The sequence below is a fragment of the Haliotis cracherodii genome, unplaced genomic scaffold (genome assembly GCF_022045235.1).
Source record: "Haliotis cracherodii isolate W230 unplaced genomic scaffold, xgHalCrac1.p SCAF_26, whole genome shotgun sequence".
NCBI lineage: Eukaryota > Metazoa > Mollusca > Gastropoda > Lepetellida > Haliotidae > Haliotis > Haliotis cracherodii.
Genome location: NW_027266282.1, coordinates 5,568,056 through 5,591,420, shown reverse-complemented (window position 1 = coordinate 5,591,420; position 23,365 = coordinate 5,568,056). Strand labels below are relative to the sequence as shown.

Here is a 23,365-nt window from a genome sequence, read left to right as displayed (position 1 = left end):
GGCATGCTGATACTGAGATTGGGAAAAAATGGCTTTTGTGCAAAATTGGGATTTATTTCAAAGTCATTATTTCCTTGATTTCAGAGATATTTTTACATGGCTTTCAAATATCAATCCTCGTCCTCTTTTTTATTCAAATTATCAGTAAAATATAAGTCACCTATACAAAGGCATTAGAACCATGACGATCTGGGTTAGAATTGGTCTTCAGCAACCCATGCTTGTTGTAAGAGGAGACTAACAGGATCGGGTGGTCAGGCTTGTGACTTGGTTGAAGCATGTCATTGTATTCCAATTGATCAATGCTCATGATCTCAATCACTGAGTTGTCTGGTCCAGACTTGATTATGTACAGATCGCCATCATACAGCTGGAATATTGCTGAGCATGCTGAGAGCGGCGTTAAACAACAAAACAAAACAAACGCATTAATTAACTATACCAACATGATCGATTAACAGGAACAGCGACATTTTTAATTTATATAACATTGGGGAGGTGGGGCAGCCTAGTCGTTCGCCCATCACGCCGAAGGACCAAGTTCGATTCCCCACATAGGTACAATGTGTGAAGCCCATTTCTGCTGTAACCAGCTGTGATGTTGCAGGAATACTGCTAAAAGCGGCAAAAACCATACTCGCTCGCTCACTCACATTATGTGTTTTGACAGACTTCCAGTTTCGACCAAAGTTAACAGAACCGATATCATATGTGGCTGAACGAAGCCTGAGAGCAGGATCCCAGGAAATCCCAAGTTGGTATGAAGTCCTGATCCTAAACAATAACACCCCATTCAAAGGATGATCACAGTTATTCTGTGGCCACCTAAAAGGACTTGAAAAGCCTGCTATTAATTCTAGGTATAAGCCCCCTCCGTGTGGGACAGCTGCAAATACCCTCCTGCAATCCTGGACACAAGGCTCGAAATCAGTTCTAGCGATCTGGGACTTCATAATGAGATCAATAGACGTGATAGAGGAATGGCTAGATCGGCATCGAGGTTTGCAGCAAAACGGGGAAACATAGGATATGTCTAGAAATCAATAGCACGGTTGAAGCAGGCGCAGACTTCAATGCTGAGTGTTTACATTTCACTTGTTGTTGAAGGTCAAAGAGGGAAGTGAAATGGGGGGAGAGTTGGACCAGGTTGAAGTGAAATGGGGTGAGAGTTGGACCAGGTTGAAGTACAATGGGGTTAGAGTTGGACCAGGTTGAAGTGAAATGGGGGGAGAGTTGGACCAGGTGGAAATGAAATGGGGGGAGAGTTGGACCAGGTTGAAGTGAAATGGGGGGAGAGTTGGACCAGGTTGAAGTGAAATGGGGGGAGAGTTGGACCAGGTTGAAGTGAAATGGGGGAGAGTTGGACCAGGTTGAAGTGAAATGGGGGGAGAGTTGGACCAGGTTGAAGTGAAATGGGGGGAGAGTTGGACCAGGTTGAAGTGAAATGGGGGGAGAGTTGGACCAGGTTGAAGTGAAATGGGGGAGGGTTGGACCAGGTTGAAGTGAAATGGGGGGACAGTTGGACCAGGTTGAAGTGAAATGGGGGGAGAGTTGGACCAGGTTGAAGTGAAATGGGGGGAGAGTTGGACCAGGTTGAAGTGAAATGGGGGGAGAGTTGGACCAGGTTGAAGTGAAATGGGGGAGGGTTGGACCAGGTTGAAGTGAAATGGGGGGACAGTTGGACCAGGTTGAAGTGAAATGGGGGGACAGTTGGACCAGGTTGAAGTGAAATGGGGGAGGGTTGGACCAGGTTGAAGTGAAATGGGGGGAGAGTTGGACCAGGTTGAAGTGAAATGGGGGGACAGTTGGACCAGGTTGAAGTGAAATGGGGGGAGAGTTAGACCAGGTTGAAGTGAAATGGGGGAGGGTTGGACCAGGTTGAAGTGAAATGGGGGGACAGTTGGACCAGGTTGAAGTGAAATGGGGGGAGAGTTAGACCAGGTTGAAGTGAAATGGGGGGACAGTTGGACCAGGTTGAAGTGAAATGGGGGGAGGGTTGGACCAGGTTGAAGTGAAATGGGGGGACAGTTGGACCAGGTTGAAGTGAAATGGGGGAGGGTTGGACCAGGTTGAAGTGAAATGGGGGGACAGTTGGACCAGGTTGAAGTGAAATGGGGGGAGGGTTGGACCAGGTTGAAGTGAAATGGGGGGAGAGTTGGACCAGGTTGAAGTGAAATGGGGGGAGGGTTGGACCAGGTTGAAGTGAAATGGGGGAGGGTTGGACCAGGTTGAAGTGAAATGGGGGAGGGTTGGACCAGGTTGAAGTGAAATGGGGGGACAGTTGGACCAGGTTGAAGTGAAATGGGGGGAGAGTTGGACCAGGTTGAAGTGAAATGGGGGGACAGTTGGACCAGGTTGAAGTGAAATGGGGGAGGGTTGGACCAGGTTGAAGTGAAATGGGGGGACAGTTGGACCAGGTTGAAGTGAAATGGGGGGAGAGTTGGACCAGGTTGAAGTGAAATGGGGGGACAGTTGGACCAGGTTGAAGTGAAATGGGGGGAGAGTTGGACCAGGTTGAAGTGAAATGGGGGGACAGTTGGACCAGGTTGAAGTGAAATGGGGGGACAGTTGGACCAGGTTGAAGTGAAATGGGGGGACAGTTGGACCAGGTTGAAGTGAAATGGGGGAGGGTTGGACCAGGTTGAAGTGAATAGGGGGGACAGTTGGACCAGGTTGAAGTGAAATGGGGGGACAGTTGGACCAGGTTGAAGTGAAATGGGGGGAGAGTTGGACCAGGTTGAAGTGAAATGGGGGGACAGTTGGACCAGGTTGAAGTGAAATGGGGGGAGAGTTGGACCAGGTTGAAGTGAAATGGGGGGACAGTTGGACCAGGTTGAAGTGAATAGGGGGGACAGTTGGACCAGGTTGAAGTGAAATGGGGGAGGGTTGGACCAGGTTGAAGTGAAATGGGGGGACAGTTGGACCAGGTTGAAGTGAAATGGGGGGAGAGTTGGACCAGGTTGAAGTGAAATGGGGGGACAGTTGGACCAGGTTGAAGTGAAATGGGGGAGGGTTGGACCAGGTTGAAGTGAAATGGGGGGACAGTTGGACCAGGTTGAAGTGAATAGGGGGGACAGTTGGACCAGGTTGAAGTGAAATGGGGGAGGGTTGGACCAGGTTGAAGTGAAATGGGGGGAGAGTTGGACCAGGTTGAAGTGAAATGGGGGAGGGTTGGACCAGGTTGAAGTGAAATGGGGGGACAGTTGGACCAGGTTGAAGTGAAATGGGGGAGGGTTGGACCAGGTTGAAGTGAAATGGGGGGAGAGTTGGACCAGGTTGAAGTGAAATGGGGGGAGAGTTGGACCAGGTTGAAGTGAAATGGGGGGACAGTTGGACCAGGTTGAAGTGAATAGGGGGGACAGTTGGACCAGGTTGAAGTGAAATGGGGGGAGAGTTGGACCAGGTTGAAGTGAAATGGGGGGAGAGTTGGACCAGGTTGAAGTGAAATGGGGGAGGGTTGGACCAGGTTGAAGTGAAATGGGGGGACAGTTGGACCAGGTTGAAGTGAATAGGGGGGACAGTTGGACCAGGTTGAAGTGAAATGGGGGGAGAGTTGGACCAGGTTGAAGTGAAATGGGGGAGGGTTGGACCAGGTTGAAGTGAAATGGGGGGACAGTTGGACCAGGTTGAAGTGAATAGGGGGGACAGTTGGACCAGGTTGAAGTGAAATGGGGGAGGGTTGGACCAGGTTGAAGTGAAATGGGGGGACAGTTGGACCAGGTTGAAGTGAAATGGGGGGAGAGTTAGACCAGGTTGAAGTGAAATGGGGGGACAGTTGGACCAGGTTGAAGTGAAATGGGGGAGGGTTGGACCAGGTTGAAGTGAACTGGGGGAGGGTTGGACCAGGTTGAAGTGAAATGGGGGAGGGTTGGACCAAGATTGGTGTTGAAGTGAAAACAGAGGGTCCTGTTGAAGTGAAATGGGGGGGAAGGTGTTGAACTGAGGGTGGTGTTGAAGTGAAATGGGGGGAAAATAAAATTTTCAAACGAAGGTGGTAAAGAAATGAAGCCAGATAATCTTAGAAATCTGCAATCTGATCAACTCAAAACCCACACATTCTTCAACATTGGGCAGTCACAGATCGCCCGGGATTCATCTGACACGGAGATAATACCCTGACCCTTGTCACACATCCTGTTGAATGAAACTACAGCTGCAGATGAAATCAGGATCCTGAAGGAAGGGAATTAGCTCAGCAGGACTTGCATAAAAAGTGGTGACATTACAATGGCCTGAATACCCGGAAACTTACCAACAATAGTCAGGGAGTTTGGTTCATCTCGTGTTCATTCCATTGTTCAGAAAAGATACTTGAGACAAGGAAACAAGTTGTCATTTCCCTGATTGAGGACATAAGACTTTATGACTATGGCAACACTCTTAAATCTTTCACTAAGGGTGAGTGAGGGAGCTGGGTTCAACGCCTCCTTGGACAGTATTCAGTTATATCACAGCTTGTCAGCTTAAATCTTTCACTATGGGTGAGTGAGGGAGCTGGGTTCAACGCCTCCTTGGAGTATTCAGTTATATCACAGCTTGTCAGCTTAAATCTTTCACTAAGGGTGAGTGAGGGAGCTGGGTTCAACGCCTCCTTGGACAGTATTCAGTTATATCACAGCTTGTCAGCTTGATGTGGGATGAAATCCTGAAGTGGTGCATCTTCCCGAGGCAAGAGAGTTAACTGTCTATAAAAGTCCAGTTTACACCCTTGCCGAACTAGGCTGGTATTATGGAGTTACATTTTGGCTGGACTAACAAGTTTATGCATAGTCCAATCGCAATCGCGCACCGAAATCGAAATTCGTAAACTGTCAAGCAGATTTCGGTCGATTGCAGGATTTGCAAAACATGTGCACCGCTAACTCCTTGTCAACAGATATTTTCTAAATCTTTTCATGTTTTTAATCAAGGTGCTCACGTGATTTGATGCATTTCGCGATGTAAGACACGTTTTATCTCAATATAGATCTTGATTATCGATCAGATCGTCTTGACTGGGCGCCGCTGTTTTGTTTGAAACAAATGCAAGTGGTACAAGAGGTGGAATCTGATTGGTCCATAGGAGAGGCATAGAAGCCACATAACTCGTAATAGCCACTGGTGGCGCTCCGATCGAGCCCAGGAATACCAGCCTAGTTTGGCAAGGCTGGAAACTGAACTTTTATAGTCGGTTAGCTCTCTTGCCTCGGGAAGATAGAAGTGATGCAGGGCTCAGACATTCACCACTGGTGAAACCCACGAGCACAGGTATGGTGCTGAAAAACCTAGAAACATAACCAGGATCATACAATCACAGGTTTCTGTTGCGCCCAAGAGATACAAATCTGCACAACAAATTGCAGCACCTTAGACTACTGGGCCACCATGCCCTGTTTCAGTTCAAGAATCAACGGACTCCCGCCAACACCATAAAAACACTTCGTACCATTTAAAGTCCATTTGCTGTTTTTTTCAATCTGTTGCAAAGTAGCAAGCTACAACATGCAACAAAGTGATTGGTTTTTTTTAATCAAGATCATGATAATTATCATGAAATGTTATGACAAGGAAGTAACTAGCACTAGCCCGGACCACTTTTGTTCATGTTAAAGGTATCCTATGGGCAAGTAGAATTTCAAACATTTTGGGGGTATTGCAATATGTCATCACTATTCGGACTAGTAGACATTCTTGGTTAATCTCCATCCTTCTATGAGTATATCCTCGTCAGTTCTGTGGTCACAAATTATTTTGCAGAAATTCCCATACAGTGTAAAATGTACCTATCTTGCAGAAAACCACATTTTGTTAAACAATTTGCATTTTTCTGCCACAGAGTGAGTGAGTTTGATTTTACGCCGCTTTGAGCAATATTCCAGCAATATCATGGCGGGAGACACCAGAAATAGGCTTCACACATTGTACCCATGTTGGGGATTGAACCCAGGTATTTGGCGTGACGAGCGAACACTTGAAACAGAATTTTTCAAATATATTTGCAGAACGTTAACATGTGAGATTAAGTTGATTGTAAATGTGGAAACGGATATTAATTTCGTTTTGAAGCGAAGATGACTTTCAACTTATTGCTTAACAAAAGTGCATGTTCGTTTGTTTACACTTGTGATCTCCTGATTCACTTCAATAAGCTATTCTAGCTGTATATAAGTTCATCATTACTGCCATCAACAAGTCAAAAAATTCACGAACATTATTGTAACAGTTTGCGGAATTGTCAAAATTTGGTTGCAGAATTTACAAAAATTGACCGCAGAATTTTGATTCTGTGGAAGTTAAATACAGTGGGAGCTATCTGTTCATCTGCTGTCAATAGCTATGATAATAAATAACCTAACATAACAATTACCTGATTACATAAACATATCCCTGACAGCAAGCTCTATCCTGCTAATGTGTAGTTTCATCTAATCACCATACACAGACCTTACAGCATAAACATCAATGCATTTCAAACAAACAAGTCCTGATTACTTGTATTGTAATTACTGATTACTGATCTTGCTGATTACTCAAGCAAAGGGATTCCTAATCCATGCATATTTCAGATCAATGATCATCAACATTCAGCAAACCTGAAGATTACTGATATTATGGGCAATTTCTGAAGACTGAGCTGAAATTGAAACAGTTTAGCTAGGCATCATTCAAGAAGACACGATGTGAAATATGTAGGGAGTTCCTTCAAAACATCCTGACAAACTGTGTAGGCAAGGTGAAATCGACCAGTCCTTGTTATATCCCATTAATACCAAGTGCCAGGTAGGGTTAAAACAAGTACCATCTTTTAACATCTCTTGGTATTACACGACTGTGGTTTGTTTGTTTGTTTGTTTGTTTGTTTGTTTGTTTGTTTGTTTTTTAACGCCACACTCAGCAATATTCCAGCTATGTGACGGAGGTCTGTAAATAATCGAGTCTGGACCAGACAATCCAGTGATTGACATCATGAGCATCCATCCATGAAACTGGGATCGATGACATGCATCCATCAAGTCAGAGAGTCTGACCACCCGATCCCATTAGTCGACTCTCACGACAAGCATAGTCGCCTTTTACGGCAAGCATGGGTTGTTGAAGACCTAGATGCTCTTTCTACTAGACTATGGAGGCAGTCTCTTAGTGGACAGAAACACAATGATCATGATGGAAGGTTCTATGAAACTAATGAGTTATAGATTAAAGACAGAGTTCATATAACATGTACAAAATCTAATCTAATAGACATAATCAAAATCTGAAAGAGAATTAATTCCCTTTGATCTCCGAAAGATCAACATGATGAATCGTCTTTCTGCAGTTTTTGAAACAAGCATGAAAATCAAGGTATCCCTGTCATAACCCAAAGGTTAAAGTTCAAAATTTAGCATAATAATATTTAAGGCTCCCTAGATTCAAATACAGCAGCCAACTTCAAAGACCCCTGAACCCTTAAATTCAAAAACATGGTTCTGGTTACCATGGTTACATGGAATTCAAAGTGTAGGTCAGACAATTGGGTCCTCCTTATGGTCATTAAGTGAGTTAGTGACTTTAGATTAATGCTGCTTTGAACTGTATTTCAGTGATGTCACAGAGTGTCAGCTTGATGTTGCTGAAACCAGGAAGTAATGTCGACCTCATGTCACCCAGAACCAAATAAGCATGCTACTAGTTTCCCTGGTGTAATGATGAGGATGCTGAGTTATGATGTAATAGGTAAATTTTTGTCGCGTTCATTGAAATTCCTGTATTCTGATTCGCTGAATTGGTTACGTGTTATTGCATTCATTTCCCAATGAATGTAAATAAATAAGCCACGCCCACCGGACTACTTTTATTACTACGGAATGTTGGGGAATCCCAAAATTATTACATTCGAGGGAATTCCCTTTCTGCTCATGTGCATCCTCACGCACAGGACATTCGGCGAAATTCATGCATATTCATTGTCCAAACAACCTGTTGAGCCTGGAGGTCGAGAAAGAAAGAAACAGCAACTGTGCAGGCTCGCTTGCCTGTTTTTTTCCACTTGCCTCGGTTCCACAACTTTCATGTCTTCAGGTTTAATTTCTAATTAACATTTTTGCAACTGTGTCTTCCCATTCTCAGGGAAGTAATGTTTGAATATGGCGGTAACCGACTATGTCATTTGAAACTGCCGCCTTCTCCCGGACATATTTGTTTGTTTGTTTGTTACAGTCTCGCCTCTTGCCTTGATTGACAGGTCCTATGAACTTTGTTTTTATCATACTCTCTGTTGATTGGCTACTGACTTTGTAGTGAGTGAGTGAGTATGGTTTTACGCCGCTTTTATCAATATTCCAGCAATATCACGGCGGGGGACACCAGAACTGACTTTGTAGGCGTGACAAGTTATGTGCATACATTAAACATTCACCTGATTCATGTCAGGGCACAGACTCACAGTATGTATTCCTACACCCGGAATGTTGATCAATCACATCATGTGCAAACTTTAGTAAGAATCCGCTACGTGATGATTATTGTGAGACCCATGAAGATCCGGGCAGAGAACAGGAGACAATTTAACTGCTGGCCCATAATGGCCTGTGGCCAGTTAAAATTCCAAAGGTCTTGCTGAACTTTGTAATGTAAAGTAGATGGCCTTTCTGGCTAGTCAAAATTTCACCCCTTCTCGGTGTATGTTTAATTGTTTCAATTGGATCTGCTCAGGAATCATGTAATTTCAATGAGAAAATATTTAGGGGGGATGAGGTCATGTCAAAGAAAGATATATCCTGATCAGCTTGGTTGTATTATACAACCGGCAGCCATTTTGTAATGTTGTCTACAACAGCTTGATTTGCCCATGAAATAAGGTAAATGAAAGCCAAAATTTAATCTCAGAGTGCAGGAAAAGACATTCTAAAATTTGTTGTTCCATCTACCCCTGAGATAATAGTTCCTCTGCAACCCCTGAGCAATTCAATTTTTTAAAAGTTTTTTCCTTCACTAAAGGTTGGCTGGTATAAAAAAATAAAAATGGCTTAATGTGGGAGGAGAGCCTGCAACACAGTTGTTGCTTTAAGTGATGCAAACCTGACAAATCAAAGGGGATCATTGTTCAAACTTCGGAGAACTGTGTGTCAGCACTGCCAGTACAATCATCATCTTCCCTAGGCAAGGGAGTTTACTGACTATTAAAGTCCAGTTTCCACCCTTGACGAATTAGGCCGGACTTCCTGAGTCACATCTTTGCTGGACTAACGAGTGTATGCATAGTCAATTCAAAATCACATAAAGACTAGACATTTGGTTCCTAAACAACATGGATTTCAAAGTGGATATTTCGGTCAAATGAAAAATGTGCAAATCATCTGTATCGCCAACTTGGCGACGACGATATGTAGCAAATCCTTGCATGTTTTTCATCAAGGAGCTCAAGTGATTGATGCACTTCGCGAAGAAAGGCATGTCTTATCACAAAGTAGATCTTGATTATCCAACAGATCGTCTTGACTGGGCATCGACATTTCGTTTGAAGCAATAGCAAGTGATATGAGAGGTGGAATCTGATTGGTCAATGAGATACATAGAAAGGACATATCTTGTAATAGCCACTGTTGGTGCTTTGATCAAGCCTGGAAATTCAAGCTTAGTTTAGCAAAGGTGCAAATTGGACTTTTATAGTCAGTTAACGCCCCTGCCTCGGAAGATGTAGAATCAGTTATGGTTACAAATACTGGTACATGTTTGTTCCAAATTCATGACAACCTGAACATGGTGTGTCAAGTAATACACGGACAGCCACAAGTCTCTCATATCTCTTGCAAACGTCTTGAATTTGTACATTGGACTGATTCACCATGAAAGCACCAAGTCAACACCTTATGAAAGGGCAAGAAGTAGCCTTGAAACATCGTTACAAAGAATATAGAAGTTGTTATCCATAAAAAGTTTCAGGTTTTCACCTTAAGGAGGTGATAAAACAATGATCAACCTGTCCCTGATACAATGTAAATATTCTCTTTGTTGTGTCCACAACTCTAGCAGCCAACGTGTGAAGCCCATTTCTGGTGACCCCCGCCGTGATATTGCTGGATTATTGCTAAAAGCGGCATAAAACCATACTCACTCACTCTTAGCATCCTTGTCAGAAGATGTTTCTGTGATTACATTGACTACTATTGCCTGAGCTTACTTGGCGGAACAGAATTTTATTAGACTCATCCTTCAGACTAAACTTACAGACTGCCCCTTTATAATAACAAGAACATTTACCCTATTCGACGTAATAAGCGCAAAGGGCGCTCTCAAAATTAAAAATAGGGGGCTCTTATTAGAATATTACTTTGGTGAAAAAAACAGACCTGAAAGATCGTAAATTTCGTGGTTTATGCTGACAGCCTGAAATGTTGACATACAACAGATATATTTTTCCAGAATTTAATTGCCCATAATTCGTGGGTGCATATAACACACAAGTGCGTATTATTATGATTATACACGAATAATTAAGTCTTGTGTATATTGATCAATCTGAAGGGGTGCTGATCATGCTGATTGGGACTGTTCACTAGCCAATATATTAGCAAATATCGCCATGGGCGCTCATCACGTCAAATACGGTATAATGATTTTAGACATCAACAACTTCAGTTACGAAAGATTTTTACAAAAAGGAAATACATTTGTCCTGCCTCCAAAGATGATAAAACTACTGACATCACTTACATGAGTCACCTTTTTATATTTTATCTTAAGCACATTGAATTGGTTTTCCAGCTCATCATGCTAATATCTCGTTATCGTGCTCCTGATCCATCTTCTGACACGAAGGATGTACATTTCAAACACTAAGTGTCCAGCCAGCTTGTTATCAAGGTTATCAACAGGTAGCACCAGTTACATTGTGTTGATAGCTGTCAATCATGCTGTCATCACACAAGCAGCATTCAGAGTGAAGCTCAAGTAATGAAACAACATTTTCAACAAATCTGACTGAGCAGGACTAATTCTTAATCGTTCAGGACTCGATTAAGCCATGTAAAACATGGACTAGAGCAACATACTACTGAAAAGGGCAACATAATATTCATCGTATTTATGTCCACAAGCACCAAGCGCTTGTAAAAAACTCAAATTTGAGTCCAACAACCTTTACTTTTCCACACAACACTGATCTCAATACCTCTTAGCTTTATGTACCACAGTAATTCACTGATCCCCGTGTTGTGTTCTTTGTCATGCTTTCCTGGGCTGGATGTCATCAAACTGTGGGTACTTCAAGATTATATCAGAGCTACAGACAAGCAGCGTATCTGCGTAAAATACCCCCCTAAAATATTCAAAACCCAATTACTTCCAATTAACTTGCATACAGAAATGCATGCATTAAATGAAAAACTCAAATGTATAAAACAGCACGTGTAAATACCCAATGAAGCTTTTTCAGCATGCGTACAAAGGAGCTAATTTCCGAAACACAATTACGAGCTAATTTACTTTCCAAGTCAAGCCTATATATTTAGAACAGTTATATACATCAGACACATTATTTCATTTCTTTTAATCTTAAAATGTTCACTAATTTGGGAAAAAAAACAATAGAGTGATGAATAGATGAGTGAAAAAATATTGGTTACCCAATGAAAAATGTAATAACCCAATTTTAATAGAAACCCTGGAGTAAAAACTCAGTTGCTCAAAAAGTTATCTGGAGCTTTGTTGTATGCACATGTTCCTATTACATATTACAGCAATACGTCAATAATTTATGTAAAATCAGGATACAGTCATCAGGGATCTGGTGATAAATGTATGGGACCAGGGTGCAACCTGGTTTTGTCTGGTGCAATCTGGTTTTGTCTTGTGCAACCTGGTTTTGTTTTGTGCAATCTGGTTTTGTCTTGTGCAATCTGGTTTTGTCTTGTGCAACCTTGTTTTGTCTTGTGCAACCTGGTTTTCATGTCAACATGCACCTGGGGCAAGTTAAAGCAAGTTTCTTAAATCGAGCCCTGCCATTTAACAGCTGTACATTGTTGACAGAATTTGTATGTGATAATTAACAAGACATGCAGTCTAGCATGTCTGTTGAATATATCTCATAGAGACTGCAATCTGATTAGACATTGAGGAAAGCCTGAAGTGATGCGAGTCCTAGCAGCGGTAGAAACTAACATTTTAAGTCCACTAGTCCTAATGTTAACATATAGCAAAACCCTTAAAAGTGGCAAATGTCTACTCGTCCTTATGATATCTGAACTATTTGGCAGCTTTGTAAGAACTACAGGACAAGTGCCAATTTCTAATGCTGACTAGATATTTGCAACTTTGGAGAAACCCCCAAGCACGGGAATGGTTCTGAGAAATCTAGAAACATAATCAGTGTGAACCTGGCTTCGAACCTACGTTCCTGTCTGTTATGCCCAAGGGTTGCGACTCTGCAAAACCAATTGCAGCACCTCAGAAAACTGGTTCACCCACCCATGCCCACCCTTAATTTTCAGAGATGGTAGATGGGATATTATCATGATTATGGGGAGGACACATATAGGCTAGAGGCACTTTGAACATTATGCTATTTTAAGTCAGCCGTAAAATTAGAGCTTTTTGTTGAACATTTTTATTCAGCATTTTAAATCTGTTCAGGTGTGTATTAAGTTTAACATTATTACATTGCTTGCAAATTTGTTAAGAATGTATGTTATAATACCCCTGAATTTAGAAAAATAAGAACTTTAATTAAAATCACAATTCTGAACAAAATAACAATTCTTTCCCGATTTGCCTACCAAGGGCACAAAGTTTGGAATCCTTGACAAATTACTGCTGATATTATTCATGTTTTTATGTCAACATAACCTGTAATGTAATGTATCGTATGTATTGCAATACAGGGGTTGTAAATAGATGTATTGGATTATGGGCCTTGTATCGGGATACAAACCGTATTGTTACACCACTATAGATGAAAACTGTATCATGATGCCAAAAGCATAGTGAAAATCATGAACAACAGGGCAACATTTCAACTCCAAGGATATCATATGTGATCTATGATCATGACAGTGTATCAGAAAACATTTGACATTCACTGTCGTATCATCCTGACCTTGTGGCCTGCAATGGTCAAACTTAACATAAGTCTGCTGGTGTGAGACAAATAAAATTCAATAAATCAATTTCGTAAATGGCAACTCTGTGTCAGATTGTTTTTCTCATATTAGTGAAAAAATATATTTAAATTTATGTCAATTTCTAGCCCGGCATGTAGATTTATACTTTTTATACAGAAAAAATGAAAAGGTAAACCTGTATTCACATTGTCAAATTGGTTCATCAGCGTTAGAAATTAACACTAGTCCTGTAGTCCTTGCCAAACTGCCCAATGGTAAAGGTATCATAAGGACTAGTAGAAGTTGCCATTTTTAAGGGTTTTGCTATATGTTATCATTATAAGGACTCGTGGACGAAAACTGTTAGTTTCTAACCCTGCTTCATTTTCAGTCGTTGACTGATTGTCATCAAAAATATTCCTGAAGACACTTTTAAAATTTTATGTTGATATCGAAGAATGCCAAAAATTGATGACATCATTTAAATGTCCTGAAGGCATTTGCCTCTAAAAATTCACAAGCATTAAAAGCATCAGTTTGATACGTGTCACAGCTTCACAATGTTCAATGTCAAAAGTCATGGCAAGCAATAGCCTTTCAAAATGAACAGCAACATTAACAGCTGATAAAACTTGTTTTCTTTTAACGGAATCAGAGTTATTTAAATAATAAAGCGCTGACAAAAAGATATATCACTACAAACTTGAAATAGTACCCGACTCTAAAAGTATATTCTCGCCTTTGAAGGCTTGCGACATCGATTTCAAAGGAGACGCCCCTTCGTTTAGATCGACATTTGATATGCTAGAGTTGATGTAAATAAAAATGAACTGTAGACATTGGGCTAATATGGCTAGTGGGAGAACAATTAACAGCTACTAAAACTGACAAAGCAAATAACAATACAAATTTATCAAATATATAACAATTTGAAGACGGAAGTGACAGTTCTTACCTGCCAACAAAATTTTCAAGCACACTTGATTTTCCTGCACTTTGACTTCCAACGACGGCGATCTGTGGCAAATCCAGGGAAATTGGGACTCCTAGTAAAGCAAACGCATCCTGCAGTTTGTTCACAATAGGAATTAAATTTTCCATACCCACGTTTCCCGACATTTTGACAGTTTTTTAGTGGGATATTAGACTAAAAATTTATATATTCGGCATGGCGGAAATACGACGACCCTCTATGATGTAAGCGACATCAGAATAATTTATATAAATACTGTTTCTTTCCACATACAGAGATACTATTCACATTGTTTGTAAATAATGATTTATGATATGTGTTGGTAGAATCTCTCCCGAGCTGATGGATCTCCGAAAACGACACATTAAAATGATCGTGAACGTAAGCGAGCAAGGAATAAATTTATAGGTCAAACTGTGTACTACTTTCCGGACAACTATTCAACTAATATGAACTCTTTTGATAAACATCTTCAGTCGAACTTTTACTTAAATAGATAGAAATAAACTCGATTAACTTATAGTTCATATATTAACTTTTAGTAACGTTGATACAATTATTTTACTTCCAACAAATATCTAAAAAAACATGCTGCAGATCATACTGATTAAATTATTTTGTTTTTGTTTTGGGTGATTAATATAGGGTATCATTGTATGGCTATAATGCTATAACACAGCCAGCAACTGTAAAATTATTCACTGCAAAACTTGAACAATTTCAAGTAATCACAGTTAATATGCAACGTGGAAGGCTACGATTATCTGGAATGTTATTCATACACATTTAAGTAGTAGCATTGTAGTTGTTCTCATGTCTTTTCTTTTCATATGTCACCGCCTATTAATTCAGCATATTATACAGTTATCATTTAAATGTTACTAGGTGTCAATAAGAGCTAACTACTTCACAACACACTGCAATTAATGAAACCAAGCCAATTAGCACTAGGTGCTTTTTCAGCAAACGATAAGGTAAATAACGCTACGTCGAATGAAGTACTGTAACCACAACACTATACAACACAAGTCGACAAGATAGTAGCATTGTGAAATTTGCCAAGGGTCACGCTATTCATCGATATCAACACACTTTGACTCAAACCTAAATTGGACAGATATTACCGTATTTTTAGTAACGAATGTCACAAATCGTGCTACAAATAATGACGCATGTCCTTCAAATTAGATAACCCTTGCTGTTTGTTTTAACCATATAAGGAAGTAAACAGTTGACAAAAGATACCCGTTTAGCTGCCATCTCGTGGCATCACTGCCAAGCACAGGAGGGCATAGAGTACAGATATTTAGTACACGATCATTAGACATTGGTTACCGTTGATGAGGTGGGAGCGTCAGATGTTAGTGTTTGAGAAACATATATAAACACACCTTTCTTAAATTATATTTTTAAAATAACATTAACATTAAATTGCTGTAATTAACTGCCAACAGGATCACTATTCCTCAGAAAGGATGTACACAGTTGCCGTGCATAGATCTACCGTATGGCGAAAGTGGTAACAATTTAGAAAAAGGACCGAGGGGTTTTCTCACTTTGCCGGCAGGTTATTGTCCTCATCTATAAATCACCAGACCGAGATAAGTTACAGAGATGTTACAAACTAGCGGACTTGTGTTAATTTCGAACCCTGCCTGTTCATGTTATTTGCAATTAAGATCGATAGTTTTAAAAAATGGCGATCATGCACAGGTACGTCTTTTGAAAAAAGGGGTGCAATTTGTTGTCATGGAAGTAACTGAGTGCTGGTTGAAGATAAATCTTTTGTTTGTTAGTTTTTGTTATGGTGTTGAAATGCGTTAAAATTAGTATACACACCTATAGCTATTAACTTCCAAATGTATAAATGTTTAGGGTGCTAAAGAAAGAAAAAAAGGGGTGAAGTTGAAGTGCGCTCCCCTGCATCCGAGCCTTATTCGAGTGGCTATCAATAAAGAGGATGCATTTTTTTCAGCTAAACCTGAAGTTTGTTAATTCAGTTAATAGAGAACTCTCGCCTGTTGTGTCCCTACTTGGGATATTGTCAACATCAGTACGACTAAAATAAGATAGTTTTAAAATAATTATTTACTAGGAAAAAATTGAAACTACTATATGAAGTAAATTGGCGTGGATTAATTCTTCTTTGACGATAATGAAAACATGAAATCTTTATAAGAATAATAAATTCATAATATGGACGAATACTAAAATTACTCTTAACGTTTTAATAAGGACTTAAGAATTCTTCTTTCTTTCTGCTGAAATGTTATTTGAATGCAGTGTGAATGTTGTTTTACACCGCAGTCAGGGCAGTTCTTCCATCCGCGGATGTTGATGATGATATCTTGTTGGGGTGATGATGATGACAAACAGTCTCATTCGTTTGAAATTCGAAAATAGACCTAGTTTCCTTACGATGATGCATAAGAGTACTTGAACCATAGCGAGGGCGCGGCTTACATTGAAATACACCACAGGACCTATAGCATGTAGCCACAACATCCAATTATTACAAGGAAATAGAAGCACATTACAAAGGGATGTGGACGAGTTCTAATCATGGCGGTGATTCATGGGACATGTATGTACTAACCAGGCAATGACCGTAAAGGGTTTTCGGAAAGTCACGAACTGTGACGAAGTGTATTCAGTAGCATTCAACCTCAATGAAAGCTCTGGGACAATACTTCTTACTGTCAATCAAAGGGATATTATGTTTACATCGCGGTATATTTATTTTTCCATAAGGAAGAAAAAAATAACAGACGATTATTTTATTGGATGGTGTTTGCTGGTATTTGCTTTGTTGTGGTCAGTGTGCAACTGTATCTTTCGTGTACATGTGCATTCCACATAATTTAAATCAATCTGTCGCCAATATGAAGCGTTTCTACGGTATGGGACGCCGGGGTAGAATAGGTCTTCAGCAACCCATGCTTGCCGTAAAAGGTGACTAAGCTTGTCGTAAGAGGCGACTAACGGGATCGGGTGGTCAGACTCTCTGACTTGGTTGATGCATGTCATCGATGCTCATGATATCAATCAGTGGATTGTCTGGTCCAGACTCAATTATTTACAGACCGCCGTCATATAGCTGGAATATTGCTGAGTGCGGCGTTAAACAACAAACCAACCAACCTTCTACGGTATGGAATCGCTGAACGGCAGAACTGAATTACACACACACACACACACACACACACACACCCCACACCACACCCCCACCCCCACCCCACCCCCCCACACACACACCCCCCCTCCCATTTAGAACAGATAACATACCTAATGGCGGCTATTTGCATGAATGACATACATGCAGGTTAAATGAGTTAGTGAGTTGGGTTTAACGCCGCTTTTAACAGTATTCCAGTTATATCACGGCGTGTCAGCTTAATGTGGGAGGAGTGATGCAGATCTCAGATGTTTACCACTTCGGTGAAACCCACGAGCGCGGGTATGGTGCTGGCAAACTTAGAAACATAATTGGGGCGAACCGGGATTCAAGCAATCATAGATTTCTGGCGTGTCCAAGGGACACAACTCTGCACAGCGAATCGCAGGGCCCCAGACGACTGGGCCACCCTTGAACACAATTGGGCTCATAGATATGTAATCTTTACTATTTCTAACAAATGACTTAAAATATATATACTTTACTGTATTCTGAAACGATATCTATATTCTGTGTAATTTAAAGGACAGGTAACCAGTAAAACTGAGCAAAGTATGCTTTGAAATTCGACATCATCATCTTTGCAACAGAAGTTGAGGATGATATTGCTCATTATAACATATATTTTCTAAATAAAACAATCCTCATTCAAAACTGAAAGATATGTTGACATAAAAAACACAAATCGTTCTCAGGAGTGAGTGAGTTGGGTTTAACGCCGCTTTTAACAGTATTCCAGTTACATCGCTGCGTATCAGCTTAATGTGGGAGGAAAGCCCGAAGTGATGCAGGTCTCAGACGTTTACCACTTCGGTGAAACCCACGAGCACGGGGATGGTGCTGACAAACCTAGAAACATAATCTGGGCGAACCGGGATTAGAACCCACAATCATAGCTTTCTGGCGTGCCCAAGGGACGCAACTCTGCACAGCGAATCGCGGCGCCTAAGACGACTCGGCCCGCACAATACATGGTCGAAAGTACACTTGGTGTTCCGTTAATTTCAAGGTGTATATATAGTGTCTAAACTAATGTTTATCTCGAGTCTAAATAAATTCTCATCGGTTTGTTACATTTAATTTGACATGCACCGCTGCAGTTGTTAAATATGTACGTCTGTTTCCATTCGTGGAGTCTGGAAATAAGGCGCATTAAAAACTCGTGCAGCGGAAGTGAGCACCGATTGGTTAAATTCGTAACCATGACAACATGACCATGCTGGCGAACACCTGCGTGAAATATACAACGTTCTCTCTGCTCCAGGATGTCTCCTTACACGTGGTAGGGAAAAGAATCATCACCAATGGCTACTAAAATTTAGAATTGGTTGTAAAGGTTTATCTCGCTATCCCGGCTGTCTTGTGCTGTTTCTAAATTAATTCACACACTGGCTAGACGTATGCAAGGATGATACACTTAACGGAGATCAGTATCTGTTAGGGTGACCAGTGTTATAGCGTCGCAACTTGTTTACACTTACAGTCCGTTTTGCTCGAAATGACAATGATGAATTGCAAAATAACTCAGAATCTTGAAAAGCCTATTAAATGTCAATACGGTACACGGTAATGAATACCCTGTACCAAACAATATTTGCTGTTTCTTATTTTTATTCCCGTCACTGAAAAAGAGTTGTTTGAGAAACTATCACGTTGTTGTGTGTACAAGTTGACATCTTGAACGGAGGGGGCACAACGGTAGGAGGAACAGCGGCAAACGGGATTTTCTGGATAGGCTTGGTTGTCTGAAGGCTTCCTAACGAACGTCCTGCAAACGCCAGCGTAAGGCACTGGGCTCCATTCTGAGAAAGCCATGCTGTGATGGACTTTCCCTGTGAAGAATGTGGTCAGTAGATATAGGGAGTTATTTTGCTGGTCAGAATGTTCCGAGTAGTGCGGAAAGTATAACCTTCCGCATCCATGGTAAAGTGAGTTGCAGGTGCCGTCCACGCGCTGTGATGCCCCAGTCACCGTAGACAGGCAGTTGATCTCATGTATTCATATCCGTAAATACAGCATAGCTTTCGGTAGAGGTGTAGAAAATGATAGTTAATCACAATATACAATCTGGCTTGCTTGTCATTTTTGCACAGTAACACATTAACGAAATATTGTTTAAGACAAAATTAATTCATACTCCATACACAATGATCTAATATTTTACTTTGACATGGACGCCAACTATATGTTTCGCAAACCTCAAAATACAGTTCTGAGGACCTGTTCCAGCAAAGCTATAGAGATTTTAAAAACATCATCGTACATGTACCAGTTGACTGAAAAATAAACCCAACACGACTGCATCCAGGACGGGAGATATTGGCATGCACATGTCTTATTGGTTTGTTTATCACCATCTTGTCACATCTCAGATTCAACACATTCACTATAAACAACCAATTTACAGTTCAGTTTGTAGTAATATCGTCCCCCACTCTCTTTTCTGTAATTCTGCCACTCCATCTACCTAGTGTGGGAGAATAGTTTGGGCAATAGTAAATAATATACAAATCACGGAAGCTGCATGTCTGGAGTGATGTCCCTTTGGATTGATATACTCACACCTCTTGAGTTGGTCTTTTTACGTATTATTAATAACACGCCGCTCCCTGTTATAGTGATACCCGTAAAGATCCGGATTAGAATATGCCTTCAGCAACCCATGCTTAAAAGGCGACTTACGGGATCGGGTGGTCAGACTCGCTGACTTGGTTGTTGCATGTCATCGTATCGCAGTTGCGTAGATCGATGCTCATGGTGTCAATCACTGGATTGACTGGTCCAGATTCGATTATTTACAGAATGCCGCGATAAAGCTGGAATATTGTTGAGTAAAACGTTAAGCAACAAACAAACAAAAATATATTCTTACAGCTATGAGAATACCACTTATTAGTGAAGCGTAAAACAACAAACAAACAAATCTGTTACAGTGATGAGATGCATGGAGTGCACACAGCCTTATAGCATTAATTTAATGAACAGTTTTCCTGAACAATCGAACATTTCAATAGGCAACATGAATTGGGGTGCAATGACCCACTGTTCTTAAATATTTATGGCCTAAATATGGGATCGCATGCATTGAATGGAACACGAATGGTCATGGTATGAATGGTTTTCAGCTATTTGGCAACATGATTGTGAAATGGGGGGTGAACGCAATCTCATTAAAATCAGATCTAAGTTCTCGCTGCCGCTAAACAAAGATCTGAGGACATCCCATTAGGGGTCACGTCAGAACGACCTTTCGCGAACTTTGACCAACCACTGAAACGACTAACAAGAAGTCGACATCAGCCAATTAGAAAGCAGCTTTCTCGATCTGAACGGCACTCGTTTCAACCTGGCGACTTCCATTTCAGACTACGCTTGAAAAATATGTTGACACAGTTCTCGATTGAAATTTTGATAACTGAACAAACGAACATTCTGGAATGTCTAATATATGGTTGAGATTGTATGGCAGTGCTTCCCATGTACTGTGCAACGCCTCCTCCGTTCAAATGTTTATCCCACGGAAGTGAGAGTCAGACGTTAATTTTAACGAAATCAGTCGTACGGGCCGTTACTGTCGTTCTCGAAGTAGCATGATTAGAAAACACATTCTGACTATCACTTTCATGATCTGGTAAGCGACGCTTTGATTGGATGGATGAAAGGTCGTTCTGACGTGACCAGTAATGGGATGTCCTCAGATCTTTGTTTAGCGATAGCGAGAACTAAGATCTGATTTTAATGATTGGGGGTGGACTTGAACAATACTGTCGGACATCTGCTCCAGTCTCATTAAATCTGATGTATCACTCCGATTTCATACTTCTGTGGGAGCAGATAACTCAGTAATTTGTCATTGAATATGGCCTGGAGCTGTTACGCCTTGTTTGCTGACGTGTGCAAGTAGCAGTCATCTACATTGCGCACAGTTAGACCACTTAATGTGGTGATTGCTCTAAGCCCTGTCTTCTCCCTAAACGCGGGGCGTTGGGGTAGCCTATCTTTACCACCAGGCTACCCCATCGCCCTAAAGAGCTTCAGGGAATATCACAGAAAACAGATGTTATCTCTCGTTTCTAAATGGTATATAATCGCGATATCACACCAGCTCAAGTGAAGAAATGAATATTCGTGGGTGTTCGATAGGGTCATAGCATGGCTACCATTGTCATTTTGTTACCTAGAATACATTAGTAGTTTTATTTGGAAGGTCTTTTACCAACAAAATGTCGGGGACCCTTGTTCCCAACAACTTATGCTAGTCGCAATAGACCCCTGAAAGGATTGGATGGTCACGTTTGATTGATTTGTTGATTGGATGTCATCGTACTCCGTTGGCATGGACCGTTGCTCATAATATATATGATTGATTTGTCTGGTCCAAAATCGATTATTTACAGGCAATCAAGCAAATGTTAAACAACAACTTAATGTTATTGCACAACTGCGTTTGACATTGAGTGAGTGAGTGAGCTGTTTTATGCCTCACCCATGGTGGGAGATTCCAGAGTGACCGAAAAGTCACTGAATGTTTACCAAGCCAACTGTTTCTCTACATGATGCTTCACAACATCTTTTATTCGTTGAACGTGCTCTTTGGTATATGTTTCATACACCTTACTTAGTGTGGTTTTAACGAAATAATCTGGAGTACTCAAAGAATTTGGGAACCCGTGGGGATTCCGGGTGAGAATATAGGTCATACAGAATACCAAGTTGTATACCAGAGTGAGTGAGAGTGAGTGAGTGAGTGAGTTGGGTTTAACGCCGCTTTTAACAGTATTCCAGTTATATCACGGCTTGTCAGCTTAATATGGGAGGAAAGCCCGAAGTGATGCAGGTCTCAGACGTTTACCACTTCGGTGAAACCCACGAGCACGGGGATGGTGCTGACAAACCTAGAAACATAATCTGGGCGAACCGGGATTCGAACCCACAATCATAGGTTTCTGGCGTGCCCAAGGGACGCAACTCTGCACAGCGAATCGCGGCGCCTTAGTCGACTGGGCCATCCGTGCCCCTTGTATACCAGAAACCTATTGTCTCTTTGTTGTGTCCTGAACATCTGTATCATCATATCAACAGTACCTCAGATTCTCGTATGTACTGTACACACCTGACAACCTTGATCATATCTCTTAGCTTATTACTTAGCAACTAGTTGTCAGTTACTTCACTTTAAGGTCACTCCACAAACGAAGCTATGTGTCCATGGGGTTGATCATAATAGAATGGATATAATACTCTGGATAATGGAAGATATGGAAAGTATGTTGGACTAACGGCATCGTCTCCAATTATTGGCCGTAGAAGTTAGAATAACTAATGATGTACTGTACCAAAACCATGTATATCCATATATATAGTCTTGATGGTGTTAGTAAATGAGGTGAGGTGAAATGGGGTTTAAGATTATTGCACTCACTGATGTCGATTATATAGTGCTAGCCCACGGGTTACCATGCTGCAGTTTAACATGAATGCTCCACTCAGACACCTTAATGCCGAGTGCCAGGCAGGGTAACAACAAATACCATCTTTTAACATATTTTGGTATGACACGCCCGGGGATCAGACACACGGCTTCCGCTCTCCGCACGGATGCTCTACCTCTAGACCACTGAGGCGTACAGTGAGTAATGAATTTTTCTTGTAGGCATATTGTGAGTGAGTGAGTTAGATTGAGTTAGAAAAATGGTCTTCACACATTGTAGCCATGTGGGGAATCGAACCAGGGCCTTTAGCGTGACAAGCAAACGCGTTAACCACAAGGCTATCCCACCACTCCTGTAGGTATATGTCAGTCCAAAACATATTGATTTGTATCCTTTTGCCATGAAGTACAAGTTACCAGATAGCAATAGAAACAGAATAGGCAGATACTCTATGAAATAGCATCACATCCATACTTTCACACCCATAGGGATTCCCAGTAAGAATATAGGTCCCCAGTAAGCTAAGCTTGTTGTAAGAGGTGACTAAAAGGGGGTCAATCCACTCAATTGTGTAGACTACTGGACAGTCTGGTCAAGGGCTTGATTATTTACATACCTCAGTAATATGGCTGTAATATTTGCTTCAGTTTGCACCAACCATGACTTTTTGAAGACTACTGTTGGACATTTCATTTGAGGAGATAATAACTTTACTATGTTTTTTTGT

At 41.2% G+C, this 23,365-nt stretch overlaps 1 protein-coding gene across 3 annotated transcripts in view; it reads right to left on the bottom strand.

Moving 5' to 3' along the window:
• LOC139473029 (dynamin-1-like) overlaps positions 1–14,343 on the bottom strand; it is a 66,148-nt gene extending 51,805 nt beyond the window's left edge. For 2 of the 3 annotated variants that reach the window (XM_071255538.1, XM_071255537.1), the window contains exon 1: positions 14,014–14,342. In XM_071255538.1, the coding sequence (XP_071111639.1) occupies positions 14,014–14,177 (164 nt within the window). In that variant the 5' untranslated portion in view covers positions 14,178–14,342. Of the gene's footprint in view, positions 1–14,013 lie in introns of all 3 variants that reach the window. The other variant, XM_071255539.1, reaches the window with a different exon arrangement.
• Positions 14,344–23,365: the final 9,022 nt, after the last annotated feature.